Source organism: Cavia porcellus, unplaced genomic scaffold (genome assembly GCF_034190915.1).
Source record: "Cavia porcellus strain 051 isolate PalLab524CR breed Dunkin Hartley unplaced genomic scaffold, mCavPor4.1 scaffold_2, whole genome shotgun sequence".
NCBI lineage: Eukaryota > Metazoa > Chordata > Mammalia > Rodentia > Caviidae > Cavia > Cavia porcellus.
The window spans coordinates 88,376,899-88,399,874 of record NW_026947485.1 but is presented as its reverse complement, the minus strand read 5'-3'; the positions used below and the strand labels follow the sequence as shown (position 1 = coordinate 88,399,874).

General features: G+C 32.1%; 1 protein-coding gene across 10 annotated transcripts in view; it reads right to left on the bottom strand.

The window, feature by feature from the left end:
• Atrnl1 (attractin like 1) overlaps positions 1-22,976 on the bottom strand; it is an 833,524-nt gene that overhangs the window by 744,101 nt on the left and 66,447 nt on the right. For all 10 annotated transcript variants that reach the window (XR_010046243.1, XM_063244803.1, XM_063244801.1 and 7 more), the window contains exons 7-8: positions 17,070-17,157; positions 10,380-10,635 (exon numbers count right to left, since the gene is read on the bottom strand). Coding sequence is in view for 9 of the 10 variants with exons in the window: in XM_063244803.1 (XP_063100873.1) it covers positions 10,380-10,635; positions 17,070-17,157 (344 nt within the window). In the remaining variant the exon portion in view is untranslated. The remainder of the gene's footprint in view (positions 1-10,379; positions 10,636-17,069; positions 17,158-22,976) is intronic.

Genomic DNA, 22,976 nt, shown 5'->3' with positions numbered 1-22,976 from the left:
CAGGAAACTAAAAACTCCATTGAACACTGGCAAAATGCCTTGACAGAAACTAAAGACTTGTCTTCTGAAACTTGAAGAGAGATTTATGGCATATGATCGTGAAAGAAAAAGCCTCTTAAAAATAACAAGGAACCAGAAAGAAACAATTCAAAAACTAGAAGATGACAAAAAGATACATAACTTAAGAATAAAGAATGTGAGTGAGGAAGCAGGAGCAACCAAAAATGAAATACAAAGAATATTCAGATATATTAAAGCAAAATTTCCCATGTATAGCAAAAAGAAATGATATCCAGATAAAAGAGGCATACAGAACACCAGCTACCTACAACCAAGACAGATCTATGCCTAGACATATAATAATCAAGATTCCAGAAATCCACCAAAAGAACAGAATATTAAAAGCAGCCAGAGAAAAGATGCAGATTACCTACAATGGGAAAATTATCAAAATAACAGCAGACTTATCAACACAAACTCTTAAGTCAAGAAGGAAGTGAGGAGAAATATTCCAAGTCCTGAAAAAAAATAATATGCAACCAAAACTCATATACCCGTCAAAACTCTCTCTCAAAATTAATGAAGAAATAAGATACTTCCAAGACAAGGAGGAACTGTGGGGGTTCGTAGCCACCAATCCAACCCTGCAGAGAGTGCTGAAGGACATTACAGAGAAAGAGAGGAAGAGATACCAGGATTCCAGCAACAGTGGCAGAGAGGCCTCAATGAATGGGGCAGACAGTGGAATGAGGGAATAAGGTAGACAAATTATAGCAGAAAAGTGGAGTAGCAGGCATGAGGCAGAGATGATAAGCTATAGTCTTTAGTATAGACAGCACTGAAACATTATTTAAAAAAAGGCAGAGGTCATTGTTAATGGTGTATAAGGATTTAAAAGACACAGTAGTCTTATCGCCATATTTAGTTTGAATTTAATTTGTTCTGGTCTGTCCACTCATGTCAGATTTGAGGGCACAGACCTCTTGACCCAAAAATAGCGGGTTATACCATGGTAACTATCCTTACTTTCCTATTAACTTAAACTGAAATCCTGTATTACTTACATTGTCTTACTATGACTGATCTTAATTGAATCTGAATCATAAGACTATGGGTTGGCCTTGGCTGATTTTATTTGAATTTGGTATGCTTGTTAGTATCAACCCTAAAAGTAGAGGCAACTACTCTGAAGATGACAAGATGTAAAGGATATCCATACTGGTATTAACTAGTAACAGCTTTCAAATCCTACAATGCTGTCAAAGTTAAGTTTTTATAAAAATAGGGGATACTATGTTTAACTATAATAAGCCAGTGTTGTGGACAAATCTATTGAAAATAACAAGAGAAAACATAGTAACTACGGAAGATCATCTATATTGTGGTCTTATATGTCTTATCCATTGCATGTTTTTCTAGGAAATTGTTTTGCTGTCTTGCTATGACTTGGTTTTCCCTATAATACAGAGAGGATAGATATATATGTAGAAATTCACACATGGTTTTTTTTTTTAATTATTTACGGGAACAGATTATATAATGCAAGATGTAATCAACAGATACTCTGAGGAAGAGACGCTAAGAAACCCGAGGCTAATTTTGTAGCATTATGATATAAATTCTAGCAATACTATTGTTCACTGATTAGAATGATATTGGACTGGTTTCTTGAGTTCAATTTCAGCATATGTAGAGATGGGTACAGCTATCACAAAGAGAATGAGAGATGCGATGGTAGTTATTATTGTCTTCCCTAATTTGGAACTAAAAAGGACCTAAAAGGACCTAAAAAGCCTTCATCATCCTGTAATGATTTGATTAGTTCTATAATATGCAATAAGTATATAAAGTGGGTGAAGATGGGGACAACTATTTGTAAGAAACTAAAGACAGTTAGATAGACAGTGAAGATCTCCAGTGGACTTACTTTGAAATCTGTATTTCTTTAAATTGTTTTTTTAAATGTTTTGTTCTGTTTTGATATGTTTAATCTTACTCTCTTTGTACAAAAAATGTGTAGGACTGATAACCATATTACTGAGCTTTTGTTCGATCATAGAGCAGAACGGTTTGTAGTATCACTTTTTGAATGTCATTCTAAATACTTTAATTCTATAACCTAAACAGCTATTTCTAAGATGACAATGTGTAACTTATCAACCAGCAACTTCTTACTGTTTGTTTTTCTGTAATTTTGTATTATTTCTACCCCTTTTTTTTATCTCCATGTATTTTTTTGTTTCCTTTTCTTTAAATAAAAAAAAAAAAAAATGAAACTGCCTGGTGACTATCAAGGGCCTTTAGGTAGACCCTATGCAGAATATCTCTGACTGCTAATCAACAACTACACCCTTTTCAGCCTGAAGAAACCAGATTGGTCATCATCCATCTCTCCCTCATGGCAGTTCCCGATATTCTTCAGAGAGGGGAATGTTACAGTCAGCTGAGCTAGTTAGAAATATTACAGGCAGTCAAACAGGGCTGGGCCCTTGAAAAAACCGTACAGATGTCTGTTGACCTTGGAGGAGACACACCTCTTGCTGTGGGCCAGATCTCAAAACAGAAGGCAAAACAGAATAATCCTTAGGGATTAAATCTGGATTACTTTGAGAAGTCAGGAGTCACCATTACAATCCCTAGGAAAGAGTTGCTGCTAAGAATGCCCACTTTCTATGTGACTCGCTTCCCCATTTGTTTCCAATTTAATCAATTTTATCTGAACTATTAATCTTATTGGCTAAACATAGCTCTGTCCCACCTCATGCCCATCTACCTCATGAGTTCCCAGTTTTCCCCAATTTTAGACCCGCTCATCTCATGATTTTAGTCTATAAAAATCCTGAGAAAATATAGAATCTTTGGAAACCCACTCAGGACACCTTCTGATCTCTCTCTGATAGCTTTCTTTCTCTCAATAAATATTTCTGCTCCTAAAAAAAAAAAAAAAAAAAAAAAAAAAAAAAAATCCCATACTGTATCTTAGATTTTTAGAAGGCCTAACAGAACTATCTCATAATCACAGAGAATACTTTATGATATAATTTTAAATAAGTAAATATTCTCCTACTCTTTAAAAGACTTCCAAAAACAATAAAATTTATAAAATAATGGTCATCACAAATAATTATATTTGCTCAGAAAAGAAACTAAATCTATATCCAGTAAATCTTTATAGCACAACAAAAGTCATAAAAGCATCCTTTGACTCCTATTTCTGATACAGTAGTAAAATTCTTTGGTTTTTGATGCTTTATTTTCCTCTCTCCTTCCATTTTCATTGCATTCTTTCAACCTAGAAAGAGCACATAACCTTTTCATACTAGCCATCTACCATATTACCCCCTTGGTTTTACTCCTAGCCCAGAAATTAAATACACAAAATATTCTCTAGCAGTTGTTTACTCTAAAGTTTTCCCATTTATCTCTTCACAGTATTCAATTCACTCTCTAGGACAAATTTTGGCAAACTACAATCCACAGGCCAAATCCAACTATTTTTGCATATAAAATTTTATTGGCACACAGAAACAGTCATAGATGCATTTTGTATGGCTATAGATAGATAGAGATAGATAGATAGATAGATATCTTAATTTTTATGTTACTATTGGAAAATCTGATATGAGTCTAAATTTCTTGCCCTTAAGATATTTCATCGTGGGCCTGGGATTTAGCTCAGTGATATAAGCACCTGCTTGGCAAATGTGAGGTCATGAGCTCAATCCAGGTACCAAAAAAAAAAAAGACATTTCTTCTTTCTGCCTAAAAGTCCTATGCATTGTTCTTTATTTTTTAAAATACAATCATTCTGTCACGCTATGCCTTAAAACTGCCATTATGCATGAACATTGTCAGGCATCAAACCCAAAAGATGATAAAAAAAAAGAGAATATGTCAATAAACTGTGGAAGGGTTATACAATCAATGAAACATGGCAATGTAAAAGAATTAACTGAAGTAATACATAATGAACTGGATAACATTTGGTAATACACTGATAAATGAAATAGAGAAGCCTCGGGAAATGATATAAAATAAAATTTCCTTTTTTAAATGTCAAAAACTAGAAAATATATATGATTAAACTACTTTTAAGAAAAATATATAAAAGATTCTGATCTCAAAATAGCAGAGACATCAAAAATACTTAAAATGCAATAAATATTTTTAATGAACATGACTTTAAAGGGGAAGCTTACAGGAATACTAGAAATAGCTGCATTTAAATATACTTTTGAAACTGTTTTGCTAGAAAGACATGACTGCTTCTATGTTGACAACATAACACAGTTGAGTTAGAATGAACATTATAAAAAGAAAATTCAAAGACTCAAACAAATGCTTACTTTTAATAAATTGAAAAATGTATAAGCAAATGAGACTATTAATTATGAAATATAATAATGTTACTGAAATCTTAGGTAAATATACCGATCTTTAACATTAAAATAAAATAAATGTTAGTGATGACCGTATGTCATAAAATGTTTTAAGTATAAGAATAAAGTTTAATAAAAATGGACTACCAGAGGACCTAGCTCTGTACTATTCCAAAAAAGGTTTGTATTTCTGCTAAGACTTTTCTCAGAGTACTAAGTCCTCTGGCAAAAGATCTCTTCTTCCTATACTCCATAATAAGTATAGATGAAGGAACATTTAGGTAAAAAGTTATATCTGAATCTCTAAAGAGTCAATGGTAGCTATATCATTTAAGAAGACTATAGATGATACACTCAAATTCAGTAACTGTAAAGGGTTACTAAAAAGGCTATTTATAAAAGTGTGGCCAGGACAATATCATTAACTATCACAAGAGAGAAAGCCTTTAAACACCTCTAGGTTTAAAAAAAAAAAAAGGAGTGGTTCCAGAAGCCTTGTTGAGAACCCCACCTAACCCAAGGAAAAAGCTGAAGAAACAACATGGCTTAACCTCACTCATCTCTTCCCTCATATCTATATTGACTCCTCCCACTGGCTAATCCCAACTGGAAGGCAGAAAGCCATTGCAGCAGAACTGAAGAGGGTAAGGTAAGTCCAGAGAGACAAATAGAGAATATCAAACACGGTGCTCTGTGAATCATTACTAGAGAGATAATATGCATGTATATAGCATATATAATTTGATTAAAATACTATAAAAAACAATCACAAACATACAGATTCACAGTGGGCTCTTTGGTCATTATCTGTATTCTTCTAGAAACAAATCTTGCAAAAGTAAGGAAAAATGCCTAAGTGTCATTGCTGATATGCATTTTTCTATATATTTAAAAGCAGGTGGAACCTAATATACATTCCTCCAAGCTACAAAGTCAACCCAACGTTTAGAGGTATTCTTTAGCTCAAGAAAGATGCTAAACCTCATGGAACAGTAATGTCAATAATTACAGCCAACTATTTAGATACAGTCTTAACAGTTAAAAAATATCCTCTAGTACCTTATTTTAATGTTAATGTTTAACACTCAAATTATAATAATTAAAATAAGTGAGATGATTCCTCTGTTCTAAATATAATTATGACAAAACCTCAAAGGAGACTCACAGTACTAAACACAGAACCAATAAACCTCACAATTATTTTCAGTATTTTAACTATCGTTATTCTTTTATTTGGTTATAAAAATTTGTTTTATTTGTTCTTAAAATAGTAAAATACTTGGATGCTTTATTCTAGACACTTCAAATATGTAGCAATACCTAAAGTAAATTCAACCTACATTTGCGTAGTTGACGCCATTAAAATCCATCAGGAAAGAGACTAAACTAGAATCACATATAGTAGGTTCCAACTAAAAACAAGGAAAAAACTTCTCTCTGTGGAAGTAATAAGCACTTATGATAACTAACATGATAAATCATCTCATCATTTATAATCTAAGCAGTTCTACTTAATATACTACCATCCCCTAAAGTAGCACTTACTTACTGAATAGTAAACTTAATTATTCAAACATCTTTCAACTATATTTACCCATTGTCTTGTATTCATATCTTTGTAAGACCTTTCCCAAATGAAAGTATTTATCATTTTTGACACCAAATACTCTCAACATTTAAGCAACAACTCAAAATGCATTAGGAATAAGGAAATAAATTAATCTTACTATTAAAACATAAAGAAAAACTGATGATTTACTTTGTAGTTAATCCACAGAATATCTAAACTGCTCACAGTTCATTTTATTCTTATAAAGCTCATAAACATAATTCTTCCCTTTTCATCTTACACTGCATTCTTAAGAATGCCTGATAAGTAATGAAATGAGTAAAATAAAAATTAAGGCAAAAATATCTTGTTGATAAATTTATTTAGAAAAAAACATTTTGGGCCCAGGCATGGTAGCACATATCTGTAATTCGAGCCTATAATCCCTATAGTCTCAGAGGATCATAAATTTGAGCCAAGTCTAAGCAAAATAGTGAATAAGTTGTTCCAAAATAAAGTCTTAAAAAGGACTAGGAACGTAGCTTTGTGTGAAGGCCTTGAGTTCTATTATAAATAAATAAATAAATAAATAAATAAATAAATAAATGACATTTTATTTATAGATTAATCCAAAAGACTCCAACAGAAATATTCTTAAATTTACCAAAAGTATACCTGCTGTATTATTATCACATTATTTCAAAATGGAGATAAAAATGTATTAGCCAACAACCTTTATCAATCATTATCATTTATGGCAAATAAGAATAAATCTGTTTTACTTTCCTAGCCTTTCCTAGCATAACCACCATTGTATCTCATGGCTAAATAAGATTGTCATTCAACAAAGGCAAATACAAAAAGGATGAAATGCATACTATAAGCTGCAGACTATATTGTGAAGGATAATTATGGGCCACCAAACATGTAGTTTGCTGTTTCAATGGCTAGCACTGAAAGTGGGCCCATAAAGCTACTGGATCTGAGAGAAAGTCAGAATCACTATACAGTTACAACCTCAGTGAAAAAGTGACTTTTTAAAAATCTTCCCTAGAGAGGCAAATAGAAACCATATATTTCAGCCTTCTCTCCACTTGAACCAAAAAAAAATCTGTTCCTTGTGGGAACCTTTTGTACAAACTGAAAATCATGTCTTTGGGGAACATGATTTTTCTTTATATATAATGCCCAAATTTGGTAGGGCCTAAGAAGCATACACTGTGTTTCAGGAGCAGGGGTAAAAACCACTTGCTTTTACAAATAAAGTTTTACTGGGACATAGTCATGTCCATTTGTTTATGTATTATGTGTAGCTGCTTTCATGCTATTTTCACAGTACAACAGAACTTGTTAGTTTTGACAGAAATTGTGTGACCCACAAGCCCCTCTGTAAAAACATTTTTGTGTAGCTTTAGTATAAAAAATGATATAATGTCATTTGTGTTTGAAACTAAACAAACAGCAGAAACAGTAGTCCATAAATTGGAGATCAATTAAAACATAAAAATATTAGCTTTAGATTTAGTAAAGAATTTAAACACATTTCAAGTACAAGGCTGGAAATGATTTAGTTGTAAATCATCATATTATCCTTGGGGAGCCCATATAAAGCAAAAAGAAAACATGGGGGAGGTGGATGGAGTAGAAAAAAATTATATATCCACAAAAACTAGGAGCATCTAAAAGGAATTCCAAATTAAATGCAAATGCTCAAAAAACAAAACTAAGAGAGACAGAGCAAAGTGTAACAATATAGAAAGCAACACGAGAAGGAACATGGAGGAAACTAATGGTGGCAGGTCTCAAAAATTACCAAACTTATTCCCATGAAAAGGGTGAGGGAAGGGGACCCTAAACATACAAAGAATTTTACAAAAAAAAAAAAAAAAAAAAAAACAGAATGAAAAACAGAAAATAAAAGAAAGCAGAATGATTTGAAAGAAATATAAACATGTACAGTAAAATTACAAAAAACAGGTGGAAATCACAAAACAAAATCAACTCTCACTCATTCACAAGAGATAAATTTTTATTCTGAAACACTAAATAGTAATGATAATAAAAAGATAGAAAAAGTATATCAAGAAACAACTATTGAGGGACATAGTATAAGCTAGACTGCTGATCAATAACCATAAAGGCAAAATCACATTATAACATTAATTATACAATACACAATTAACACAAAATAGTTAATATTCACAAAAGCAAATTCCAGTAAGCATTAATTCCAGAATACACAATAGGCACAAAGACTATCACTTTATGATCTTAATTCAACTTCCAGAGAAAGACAGAACACATGTAAAAAAGTACTAGAAGACCTAAACAATACAAATAATAAAGTAGATTATGTACATATATTTTTTATATATGTAAATCTTTAATATGTGTATTAATCCCACGGTATTAGAGGGTTTACTTTCTCCCAAAGGCCTATGTAATATTTATGAAAATTAAGCAATAAATAAAATTTCAGTAAATTTTTAAAGGCAGAAAATACCTACAACTTTCCTAACTCTATAATAAACCAAAAATTAACAACAAAATCAGAAAAAAAAAAAAAACAGTACCAGCACTTTTTCATAGAAAATTTATTTATTTATTTTTTGTCTTTTTCCTTTTTATCGGTACCAGGGATCGAACTCACGAAAATTTATAATCCTTCCTTAACTCCTGGACTCACGTGAAAAATCAGAATAAATCAATCATGGCTTGCTTGTTTCCATGTTATCATAAGCTTGTGATTACAATAACATCTGCAAGCAAACTAATGCAATGAAGGATTGTTTACTAACCATTGCACTTCAACGTGTTCCCATCAATAGAAATTCTCTTTTGATTATTATTAGATTACATCTGTTTTCTCAGTAAATAATATTGTCAGCTGAAAGTGATGACAGAGAAAAAAGTATTGGAAATTTGAGGAAAAAAGAAAATGTATAAAATATTTAGGGAACACTGGAAAACAGACCAAACCTGACTGACAGGGATTTCATACAAGGGGCAATTTGAGACTGGTGATTAAGAATGTAAAGCTTGAAAGAATCAGGGGCCAGAGATGAAAGACACTGAGAAATGATTAGAGGCTCAATGGCTAATAGCACTGGAAAAGTCAAAGAACTGTCACAGTATATAAGTGCAGGTAGGCTGAAAATATCAGTGAACTTGAAGGATAAGATACTATACTTGAAAGAGGCATTAAAAGACTATCAGTGATATCAGAACAAGATCAACAGTATGGCAACGAGAAACGGTAGATCATGTAAAATGGAAGACAAGTCTTTCACAAAGAAATTAAGAGACCATGTATTACAAGAAGTATTTATATGAATATTTAAATCATAAAAATAGTTGACTGATATACTCTAGACAGAATGATAATAAGCTGGAAGGTAAATTCTTCAAAAAAATAAGAGTAAAACGAGAAGCAAAAGATGGATACAAAAAGATAAGGTAGTAAGAGGTAAGACCAGATAATATAAGATACAAAATGAGGTGGAGTTTTTGATAAGAAAGGAGCTAAGAATAGAAGGGAAACAGCAATAGAGAGTAAAAAAGAGACATATCCCATTTTCAAACCAGCTCTGTCAAGGAGGCAGAGATGAAAACAGTCATCAAAGGACTACAGGGAACAGTGAAGGACAGTTTTCTCTGAGTCTACATACATTCTTCTGTTGTTACTAATGATAATCTGAAATGAGTTTTCTCACCAAAATTGTGCAAGGACTCTAAATAGCTACATACAATTGAACACACAAGAGTCAAAAACTTGAGTTCAAAGCCCTGGCAGTCACAAATGGAGTACGTTCTTCACTCTAAATAGCAATCATAGGGTACATATTTGTAGACAATCAAGAACAACAAAAAGGTTACCATTGCTTGAAAATGTCATAAAGGATGCAAAAAATAAAGTGCCATAAAAAACAAACAAAAGAGTAAGAGTATAGTACAGAAATTATGTAGAGTGCCCTAATCACCTTCACACATTAGGTGGTAATCTCTTTTACAGGTCAACAGACTATTCTTGGTAAGCCTACTTTAATGAATAATTTATAAACAGTTATAGCAATAACGTTAGAAATAAAATTCTGGAAAATGAAAAATCTTGAAATAATAGAATGTATATTAAGGAGATTATGTTATTCACAGCTCTTGATTTATAAGCAAAATCCAAGGAAAAAGCACCACCTACTGAAATTTCTCAAACTTAAAAATAATTTTAAGTTTTGGAAAATGAGAATGGTATGTATCGTTCCTCATTTGATCAAGAGAATAAACTTAATTGCTAAGGAACAAAATCTAATATAATCAAAAAGCTAATATTAAAATCACTAGTTGTTGGCTTACAATTTGAATCTCAAATAATTCAGCATTTTGACTCACTTAGATTTCTTTAAAAATAAAAACATTCTCAACCAATAAGGAAATCAATTTTTGAAAACACTCACAGATATGGTATTCCTGTATGCTGCTTGTATAACCATATATTGCAGAATATCCAAATATTATGATCATAACAACATCTTTACTATCCAACTCCATGATATGCGCTGAATGTCCTTCCACAGCGTACTGCTGACCATGTCCAAGGACAGTAGGAGTCTTTGTGCTCCATGATTGACTATGTATGTTAAAAACCCATAATTCATCTGTAACATTTCCATGATTTGTTTCAATTCTGCCTCCATACATAAAGATGTTTTCCTGTAAATTAAACATATATATATATATATAAAATAGTTATTTCTTAAAAGTACATATTAATTTAAACTAAAAGTCATGTTTAAACATTAAATTTTAGTAACTGTTCACAACCTTCACAATGTATAGCTCTTATCTGCGAAAACTCAAATGGAAAACATACACAAAAAAATCTTTCATGTACTGGAAGACCTCTATACTTTCAAAAAGTTATAGTATGATATGTTAAATACTTAAATTGTGTCAAGTAATCACCATGTTTAATTTAATTATTCTGTGTGACACTACCACTGAAATAATGTGGAAATGAAAACCACAATAAGCTCATTCAAAATGTTAAAACTTAAGGGTATGGTAGTTCTACAAGAAAGAGTAATTTACTTCTTTCATACAACAGGAAAGTAACACATTAAATTGCTGATCAATATTACCTACAGTCTTCAATAGTTGAATGATCTGAGCCCCAAGTCATTACATTCAAAATTTATCATCTATTTGCCATATTTTGTGCTGTTTTTTGATTATTCCTCAAACACGCAGACCATATTTGTGCATCATGTTGAGTACATTTTTTTATTAGTACATGTTTACCTTCATCTTAACAAGCAAGTAAATGTACTTCAAATACCTTAATTCTTATTCTCCTTCCCCTACCCATTGTCTTCCCTCCATCCTAGATTCCCTCTTCCTTTTACATTTTTTTAGTTCATGTTTACAGCATAAATGATTGCATTATTGTGGGTAATCAGTACATTTATATGACATACCTTAAATACTTTTATGTTCCCTTCCCCACTCCCTAGTCTATCATCAGACACTTGATCCCCTTCCCATTTGCAAAAGATCTATCTCCCCATTTTCCTTCTATCATTATTTTTATTTTTCTCTTTACTTATACTGTGGGTTGTTCATGTGAGAGAAATCACACAGTATGTAAGTTTGTATATCTGATTTATTTCATTTAATCTTATGTTCTCATTTTTTCCTACAAATGTCTCAAATTTATCATTCTTTTATAGCTGTGTAGTATTTCATTGTGTATAGATGCCACACTGCCTTTCCATTTGTCTGATAACAGACACACAGGCTACTTTTAAGATTTAGGTATTATGAACTGCACCAATATGAACATTAGTATACGTTTATCACTGTAATGTGATGTCTTTATCTCTTTTGGGAAAACACTTGAAAGGGGAATAGCTAGCTGAGTCAAGGAGAACTTCTAATTTTTAGTTTTTGTGAAATCACACTGATTTCCATAATGGTTGTACATTGTCACCAGTAATCTAAAAGTACTCCTTTCTCACCGCAATGCTGCCAATACTTTTTATTATTTGAGTTCTTGATGATGACTAGTCTTTCTGAAATAAGATGAAACCACAGTATTGTTTTAGTTTGCATTTGTCTAATGGTCAGCAGAGTGGAACAGTTTTTCATCTATTTACTGGCCATTTATATTTCTTATTCTGAGAATTACCTATTTATTTGTTGCCCATTTCTCGATTAGGTCCTCTATTTTAGGGAGTCTAATTTCCTTGAGGTCTTTATGAATATTCTGTTCCACTAAAACATATATGTATTTTTATGCAAATGCCATGCTGGCATTTTCTTATGACTAGAGTACATTACTGTCATGTGGCTATGAGAAAACATTACATACTTTCAAGTTTGCTAAATCTTTACAACACTTATAAATTACATAATTTCAATCACATGACTGAAAATTACATAAATTATCACTCTTTGAACAAAATAAGAATAAAATATAAGAGAACTTCCTCAACTGGACAGAGGGAATCCACGCAAAGCACATAGCTAAAATTATACTTATTGGTTAAATACCGGATACTTTGCTCTAGGAATAGGAATACCATAAGCATACCCACTTTTGCCCACTTCTATTCACATTATACCATGGATTCTAGCAAAAGCATCCAGACAGAAACTCTAATGGAAGAAACAAAATTCCAATTTGCAGATGGCATGAATAGATATACAGTATTCTAAGAAATTTTTAAAAAGCTAACAATTACAGTTACATTGCAGGATCAATGTACAAAAATAAACTGTATTTCTATAATTTGCAATGAACAATCTACAACTAATATTAGGAAAACAATTCTATTGATAAGTGTCAAAAAGAAAAAATAGGAATAAAATGAACAAGGGAAGTTCAAAAACATATAAAGTTACAAAACATTGTTCAAAGCAATTTTAAAAGATCCAAATAAACAGAAAAAATAGTACATGTTTAAGGGTCAGAAGAACATCAACATGACAATATTCTCCAAATTCATAACTACATAACCCCTATCAGGGTCTCTCAATTGCCTTTGCTGTAGAAATTAACTGATTCTAAAACTCATGTGGAATTTCAAGAGATGGATAACATCAAGACAATCATGTAGCTGGGCATGGTGGCCCCTGGCTGTAATCCTAGCACTTGGGAGGCTGAGGTAGAAGGATCACCAAGAGTTTGAAGCCAGCCTGGACTACACAGTGAGCTCAAGGCCAGCCTAAAGCACATAGTGAGATCCATTCTCAAGAAACCACAAAAACAAACAAAAAACCAGACAATCCTGTAAAAAAAAAAAAAATAATGGTGGAACACTCACACTTCATGAAAATGACTACAACACAGCATAATCAAGATTGTCTACTACAAACACAAATCAACAAAAAACAAAAACAATACATTTATGGGTGACTACTTCTGACAGGAGTGCCAAGATCAGGCAAATGGCAGAGAACTACCTCTCTTCAACAAATGGTGCTGGGAAAACTGGATAGTAGTAGATGAGACCAACTCTTATTACGCTTTATGAACAAATTTAACTCAAAATACATGGAAGAACTAAATATAAGAGGCAAAGCCACAAAATTCTCAAAGAAAAAAATGGTAAATATTTATGGCCTGGGATTTGGCAGTGGATCATTAGATATAACAACACTACAGGCAACAAAAAAAATGATAAATTAGACTTCATCAAAATAAAACACCTTGCACCTCAGAACAAACCATCAAGAAAGTGAAAACAAGGCTGGAGACATAGCTCAGAGGGCATAAGTCTGATTCTTGGTACCACAAAAAAAAGGGAAAACCGAAAGAATGGATAAAATATTTGAAAATCTTGTATTTGTTCAGAACTTATATGTATCACATATAAATACCACTTAATAACTCAATAATGAAAAAACTAACACTAAAATAGGCAAGAACTAACATTTCTCCAAAAGCAATATACAAACAGCCACATAAAGAGATGTAGAATATCACTAGTTAATAGGGAAATACAAACCAAAACCTTAATGAAATAATATTTTACACTACTGAAGACAGTTTATATGAAAGATAAACATAAACAAGTAGCAAGGATGTATAGATCTGGAAACCTTGACACATGACTGGTAGGAATATAAAATGGCACAGTCACTTTTGACAACAGTCTAGTAGCCCTTCAAGAAATTAAATATGAGGCTAAAATTTGACTCAGGAACTTCATTTCTATGATATCTATATAATCCAGAGAAACAAAAACATATCCACATAAAACTTATACACACAGGTTCATAACAGCATTATCCATTATAGCCAGAAGATAAAAGGAACCCAAAAGCCTATCAGTTGATGATACAAAAAATGTGGCACATCCATACAGTCAAATATTATTCAGCCATAGAAATGAATGAACCAGGCCTGGAGATTTAGCTCAGTGGCATAAGCGCCTGCCTTGCAAGCAGGCAGTCATGAGTTTGATCCCTGGTACGAATACAAAGGAAAAAGACAAAAAAAAAAAAAAAAAAAAAAAAAGAAGTGAATGAACCACCAATAAATGCTACAACATGGGCAGACCTTGAAACTACTAAGCTAAGTGAAATATGTTAATCATCAGTCACAGAATGAGTTAATCTATATAAAATGCACAGAATAGAAAAATCTATAAAACAAAAAACAGATCTGTAATTGCCTAAGAATAGGAGGATAAAGTAATTTACAAAGATAGTTAAAAGGATACGAGCTAGTTAGATGTGCTTGCACATGCTTGGGAAGCTGAGGCAAGAGGATCATAAATTCCAGGCCAGTCTGGATAACCTAGCTGCTTAGCAAAACCTTGTAACAAAATAAGAATTAAAAAAGAGCTAAGGATGTTACAAGATGTTTTTTGAGGTGATGAAAATGTTTAAAAATTGATTACACAACTCTGATGAGACCCTACACAAGTCTACAAGAGATATAATCCCACTAATACACTCAAAGAAGTGAATTACATAATTTTTAAAGTGAATTATACAGACATCAATTATATCTCAAGATTTTACAAAAAGAAAACAAAAAAAACTAAAAGATAAAGAAATATAAATATGGATATTTACTAAACACTCATATAAATACTGCTGCTTTTAAACATATATACATAGAGCAGTAGTGTGTTCTTTATATTACTTCTGTTATTTTCCAAATTTTTGCTTATGTACAGAAAATACAGAAACTTTGATTTCAAAGATCTAACCATAGACAAAAACCAAGAACTCACTGATTCAAAATAAAACATTCTGAAGAGGGCTATCCTTATAATCCCATGCTAAATTCATGAATCCCTAACACATAACTGATTCCAGTATAATCTTACCGAAACAAGTAAAATTTTTCAAATATAGAAAACTATCCTAAAATTCATATGAAATGTTAAGAAATATTAAATAGCCAAAACAGTCTTGAAAAAACAAAACAAAGGTTTGAAGTCTCATATTGTCTGACTTCAGAACTTACTACAAAACAATAGTAATCAAAATAGTGAGGTACTCCCATAAAGACAAACATAAATTAACAGAAGAGGAGAACCCAGATATAAACCTTCATGTAAACTGTCAGATGATTTTTGATCAGAATTCCAAAAACATTCCAAAACATCCAAAACATTCTTGAGACAATTGTCTCAAGAAATGATGCTGAGAAAACTAGTTACACACATGCAGAAAAATGAAAAATTGGACCCTTACTTTATGCCACACACCTACACACAGGAGCAAAAATTTTTTAATTCTTAAGAAAAAAGATGGAAAATCTCATGTTGATGGACTTGGTAATAATTTTATATATGACACCAAAGCAAGGTGACAAAATTAACTGGACTGAGGTTATAATTTAATGGAAGAGCATGTCCTCAATATCACAAGACATATTGAGGGTTCAATCCTCAGCACCACAAAAATAAATGTAATTTTAAAATGAAATGAAAAAACTAAAAACTTCTGCAAAGTAAAGAGATAGGAGGAAAAAATATTTTTAAATTACATATCTGGCAAGGAGCTAATATATAAAGAACTACAGCTTAACAAAGGTATAAACTAATTCAAAATGGCAAAAGGCTTAAACTACTATTTCTCCAAAGAAAATATACCAATGGCTGATAGGCACTTAAAACTATGCAACACTAATTATTAGATGAACTCAAATCAAAATCATGAAAAGATACTTCATGCATATTAGACATACCACTGAAAAGCAAAAACACAAACCATTAAATGTTGGCAAGGCTGTGAACAAACCAGAACCAATGTGTGCTGCTGGCAAGGACACAAAACAGTGCAGACACTGTGGAAAAATAGTGTGGAAGTTTCTCAAAAACTTAAGCAAAATTGCCCTATGATCCAACAGTTCTACTTCTGAGCACATACCTAATAGAACTAAAAGAATCAAACCAGTAGTTTGTATACACATGCTCATAGAAATATTATTCACAATGGAAGAAACCAGATGCAATCTAAGTAACCATCAATAAAGGTATGAATTTGCAAAAATTATAACAAAATATAACAAAATGTTATTTAGTCTTAAAAAGTAAGGGAATTCTTGACACATGCTACAGTCAGAACGAATCTTGAAACCATTACGCTAAGGGAAACCAGCCACTTTCAAGGACAAATACTGCAGGATCCTATTTACAAGATGTTCCTACAGTAGTCAAATCCACAGAGACAGAAAGCAGACTGATAAATTTCCAGGGATTAAGGAAGGAAAGAATGAAGAATTTTGCTTCAGTTTTGCAAGATGAAACTAGTTTTGGAAGTAATGATGATGATGGTTATACATTGAGAATGACAGCGAACTGTACATTTAAAAATAGTTAAAATAATAAATTCTATGTTATGTATAATTATTGTAATGTTAAAAAAAAAAGGTGACTAACCAATGACTAGGTATAAAGCCCCTGACAAAAAGTCAATCTCTATTTCTTTACAGGACTAAAAGGCAATTGTAATAAAACCCACTAAATCTACTCTGAGCTCATAATATCTCAAGTTACTTTGATTTATAATGATTTACTGTTCTAATTAACTGCTTAAAAGACAGTTTAAAGTGTTTAAAAGAAGATTTCCCCTTAATGTAATTTTTTTAAAAGAACTGAAGAAAATTATAAAAGCAGGAGTCATACCTGATACAAAGCAAGAGAATGTCCATATCTCTGGAGAGGTCCTCTGGATACAGTTCCTACATTCCATATACTGCTTTCTAAATTGTAACTAAAAGCAACAAAAGAACTTCATAAGCTAAGACTCATTTTCTTAATTTCATATGCTTTTCTTGTTATATAAGAATTCTCATTAAATTTGAAAAGAATTATAACTAATAAACTAATATTTCATGCACCATATTACAAAGTTTTACTGAATATTCAGTCAAATATCAAAATTAGTATTCAGTTAGATAATACAAATGAACCAAAATAGGATATTACTACTAGAATTATTTTGCCTAATTGTCTGAAATCAACTAGTTAACCTAAAAAATAGTGAGCTCTTCTGCATTTGAAAATTCTCTCCATTTTTACAATGCCATTTGCTTTATGCATTCATTTTTATTCTTCACAGATTAGTTTAGCAATATATAAAGCAAGTTAGGGTTATATATAATATAAAACCATTAAATGTTGGCAAAAATGTTATATATATAAAAATATATATTTATTCATATTAAATATATATATTTATATATTTATATATTTCCCATAAAAATTGATTCATTTACCAATAATTTTTTAAATTATGTAAAATAAATCCAGCAGTACAAAAAATAACTTATTCTTGGATTAAGAATACAAAAATAAACAATTTTTCTACTAGTCTGTTATAAATGAAAAGAGAAGTTCTATAGTATGAATTTCAAATACCTAATAGCATCCCATACTTCACTATACTCCCAAATCTTAATTTTCCTAAAAACATACAAGAGGAAGAAACCAGGTAAGAAACAGAATGCCAATACAAAAGAATAAATAATAAAGTGGAAGATAGGTATTAGGAAGCAGGAAAAATCTGCTTAAATGGGAAGAGGAACAAGAAATCAAGGTGGGATAAGGGAAGGATTGGAAAAGAGATTTAAAGAAAAAAAGAGAAATAAAATTGGAAATTGAGCTTTTGGAAATAAAGACAGAAAGATTTAAAAGAAGGAGAGGGAAAGGGTATCAAAAAAAATTCAGATGTGCTATACATACATACAAATCCCCCATGATGAATGTGATTATTATGTACTGCAAACATGTACTAATAAAAATGTTTTAAAAATAACTTTTAATTTAAAAAATACAGAACTATTTTAAGAAGCTCACTGTCAATTGTCCTACTTTGCATTCTTCCTCCAACTCATCAGGAAAGCCAAGAAACTGCCCCTTCACAAGATATATGAGAGTTACCAAAATGGTTTTTGGAATCATTTAATTTATTTCCTACCTTAGAGTTACAAGACAGATGATGTGTATGCTAACAAAAAAATTCTTAGTTCTGCCTCAGAATCTGGGCCCCAACCTTGTAGTTTACTGATGGCAGCCACACATAACCTGTTCATGTTCCTGGTGCACCAGGTCCCACTGCACTCTAGAACTCCTCTCGTCTTGATCCTACATTACCACTTTTTGTCCCACTAGATCACTGCCATCAGCATTTCCCCATTTATATTAAAAATAAAAAACTTTTTACCTCACTTTTCCTTTAAGTTACAACCCTGTGTTTTTACCCCAAGTACATTTACTAGAAAAGGAAGTTATGAAATATCCTCATATCTTTGAGAAATTAAAAATAAGACAATAAAACCAAAAACAAATAGAATTATAAAAATCAAAAAATACAATCAGTTATCAAACTATCAGCACCATTTTTCATAAATACTAACATATTGATTCTTACATTTCTGTAAAAACAGAAAAGACTCAGAATAGTCTAAACAACTTTGATAAAGGAACCAAAGTAGAGCCCTAACCCTCCCCAATTCCACTACTTATCACAAAGTTACACCAATCATGACAAAACGACATTGATATCAAGATAGACAAACCACCAAAGTACCAATATAAAGTCCCAAAATAGATATCCAGAAAACAGACAATTGATTTCTGGACAAATGCAAAAGCAATTAAGTGGAGAAAGGATTATACCCTCAATAAATATACTGGAACAACTGGATATCCACATGCAGAAAACCCAAATCTCATAGCACATCAAAAATTTCTTAAGACATCCAAAAGTCAACTCAAAATAACTCAGAGTGGGTTAGTTAAAGTAAATGCAGCTTTTTCCTTACCATACTAATGAAAAATTATGATGTTTATACGTGTGGAATTAAAACACTAATAAGTATGTTCTCAAGACGCATCCATTTACCTATAAAAAATGTCTAGTTTATCATTCTTTATGGCTGAATAGTCTTCCATTACATAAAAATACTACATCCTTTTTATCCATTCCTCAGTCTATAAGCATTTAGGTTGTTTCTAAGATCTGGCTATTATAAACTGTGCTGCTATAAACATGGGTCTACATACATCACTGTATGATTTTTTAATTAGTTTATGAAAATATCCACAAGGGGAATAGATGGGTTGAACGTGGTCTCCAATCTTAAGTTTTCTGAGGAATTTCCACACTGATTTCCACAGTGGGTGTACCAGTCTGCATTCCCATCAACAGTGGAGAAAGGTTCCTTTTTCCCCACAGCCCCTCCAGCATTTGTTGTTGGTTGATTTCACACTAGCTATTCTTTCTGGAGTGAGATGAAATCTCAGTGATGTTTTAATTTGCATCTCTCGAATGACCAGTGATGCTGAACATTTTTTCATGTATTTATTTGCTGTTTGTACTTCCTCATCTGAGAAGTATGTATTCATCTCAGATGTCCACTTTTGGATTGGATCTTTAAATCTGAGAGGACTGATTTTTTTGAGCTCTTTATATGCTCTCAATAATAATCCTTTATCTGAGGAACAGCTGGCAAAAATTTACTCCCACATAGTGGGCTGTCTCTTCACTCTGTTGGTAGTTTTTCTAGCTAAGCAAAAGCTTTTCAGTATGATGAGATCCCATTTGGTGATTCTTCACAATAAGTCCTGTGCACTCTGGGTTTTATTCATAATGTCTTTGCCTACACTAATATTTTCAAGATTTCACCTACAGATTTAACGTTTGTTTTAATATTAAAGTTCTTCACTCCACTTTGATTTTAGCTTAGTATATGGTGAAAGATATGGGTCCAGTTTTAACCTTTAATCTTTGGCATGTGGAAAGCCATTTTTTCCAACACTTTATTAAAGTGAATGTGTTTGGTACCTTTGTCAAAAATAAGGTAACTTAGTGTGTCTGCAGTTATTTCCACATCTTCTAATCTATTCCATTGATCTTCAGATTTGTCTTTCTGCCAGTACCACACTGCTTTTATCATAGTAACTTTATAGTATATTTTCATGTCAGGGATTGTGATGCCCCCTGTCTTGTTTTTTTGCCCAGAATCACCTTTGCTATTGTAGGTCTTTTCTGATTCCAGATGAATTTTAGGATTGTTTTCTCTAATTCTGTAAGATATGCTATTGAAATCTTGATTGGAATTGCACTGAATCTGTATAACAGTTTTGGAAGTATGGCCATTCTCACTATATTCGTTCTTTAAAAGAGCACAGGACATCTCTCCATTTTCTAATATCCTCAGCAATCTCCTTTTTCAGAGTATTAAAGTTTTCAATGTAGCAGTCTTTTACATCTTTTGTTAGATTGATTCCTAGGTATTTCATTTTTTTGGATGCTATTGTAAAAGGTATTATTTTCCTGATTTGTCTCTCAGTGAATTTGTTCTTCATATACAAGAAAGCTATTGATTTTTGAGTGTTGACTTTATAACCAGCTACATTACTAAATTTGCTTATTAAATCCAGAAGTCTTTTGGTGGAGTCTTTGGGGTCTTCTAAGTAGAGTATCGTGTCATCTGCAAATAATGATAATTTAACTTCTTCCTTTTCTATCTTTAGTCCCTTATTTCTTTCTCTTGTCTAATTGTTCTGGCTAAAGTTTCCAGGACTACATTGAATAGGAATGGAGACAGCGGACATCCTTGTCTTGTTCCTGATTTTAGAGTGAAAGCTTTCAGCTTCAGTTTTTGTCTATTTAGTATGATGTTGGCTATTGGTCTGTCATAGATGGCCTTTATAAGATTGAGACAGACATCATCTATTCCAATTTTCTGTAGGGTTTTTATCATGAATGGATGCTGGACTTTGTCAAAAGCTTTTTCTGCATCTATTAGATAATCATACAATTTTGTCCTTGGCTCTGTTAAACTGATGTATACATTTATGGATTTACCTATATGTTGAACCATCCCTGCATCCCTGGGATGAATCCCATTTGATCATAGTGTACAATCTTCCTAACGATTTGCTGCAATCTGTTTGCAAGTATCTTACTGAGGATTTTTGCATCAATTTTCATTAGGGAGATTGACTTGTAATTTTCTGTCTTAGTTGGGTCCTTCTTTGGTTTTGGAATCAGAGTAATGCTTCCTTATAGAAATGAATTTCGGAGTACTGCTTCCCTTTCAATTTCATTAAAGAGTTTGAGAAGTAGAGGTGTTAGATCCTCACTAAACTAATTGTAGAAATCAGCAGTGAATCCATCAGGACCTGGGCTTTTCTTTGTTGATAGGTTTTTAATTACATCTTTAATTTCATTTATTGATATTGGGTTATTTAGGATTTTTGTATCTTCTTGATTCAGCTTTGGTAATTCATATGTATCTAGGAATCTGTCCATTTCTTCTGTATTTTCCACCTTATTAGAATACAAGTTTTCAAAGTAAGTATAGATGATGTTCTGGATTTCTACAAAGTCTGCTGTAATTTCACCCTTTTCATTCCTAATTGCATAGATTTGAGTCTTTCCTTTTTTGATAAGGTTGCCCAAGGGTTTGTCAATTTTATCTAAACTTTCAAAGAACCAACTCTTCAATTCATTCATTCTTTGCATTGTTTCTTTAGTCTCAAGTTTATTAATTTCTGCTTTCATCTTTGTAATTTCCTCTCTTGTATAAGCTTTTGATTTAGCCTGCTCTTTTTCTAGAAGCTTCAGGTTCAACATTAAGCTCGTATGTGCTTGCTCTGTTTTCCTGATATGGGTATTTACTACTATAACTACCCTGTTTCTTCACTGCTCCATTTATTTGCATTACTTTAAATACTTCCTATTATTTTAAGCTAACTCTAGTCAAGCTTTTAACCTAACCATTACAGTAAACCTGCTTTCATTAATTTCAGCTTCCTCATACTAAATCCATGGCCACTTTTTGGTCTTCATTTCCTTGACATAACTGATTATCAGCATTTAATGTTGTTAGTCCTCCCTTAATCCTCATACACTCTCTTCTCTTGCCTTTGAAGACCTTGCATGCTGTTGCTTTGCCTATGTTGCCAGCCATTCATTTTCAGGCCCTTGCTGCTCCTCTCCTCTTCTCAAAGTGATATGGTGTCTCAGACTCATTTCTTGGTCTTCTCTGTCTAAAACTCATTCCTGTGATAATCCCATTCTAACTCAATCACTGTTTTTCCTTTTCCTCCCAACCCCCATCTATGTTCAACAAAGTGGACATAACAACTCTTCTGAAGTATAAGTCAAAGCATATTCAAAAGCCTCCATGATCCCCAAAAGATCTGTAACACTACATGATTTGTCTTCCTCCTCTACTGTCACTCTTATTTCATGTTTCCCTTTTATATATTCTATACAAACAAACAGGCCTCCTTGTTGCTACTTGAATACTTCAAGAAAACACTCCTACCTCAAGGCACTAGTCTTCCTTTTTTCTGTACCTACAGATTACTGCAGTGCCAATCTTGTTTGTGACTTCAAGTTTCTATTCAGTCTTTACCTTTTCCATAAGCACTAACTGGATGACTATATTTTTAACTAAGGCTCTTCTTTTACACTTCTATTTACCTACATATCACTGCTATTTACCAGCCTGTCTACCTACCTATGTATGTATATCCATATATATAACTTACTTTGGTAAGCATATTTACTTTTTC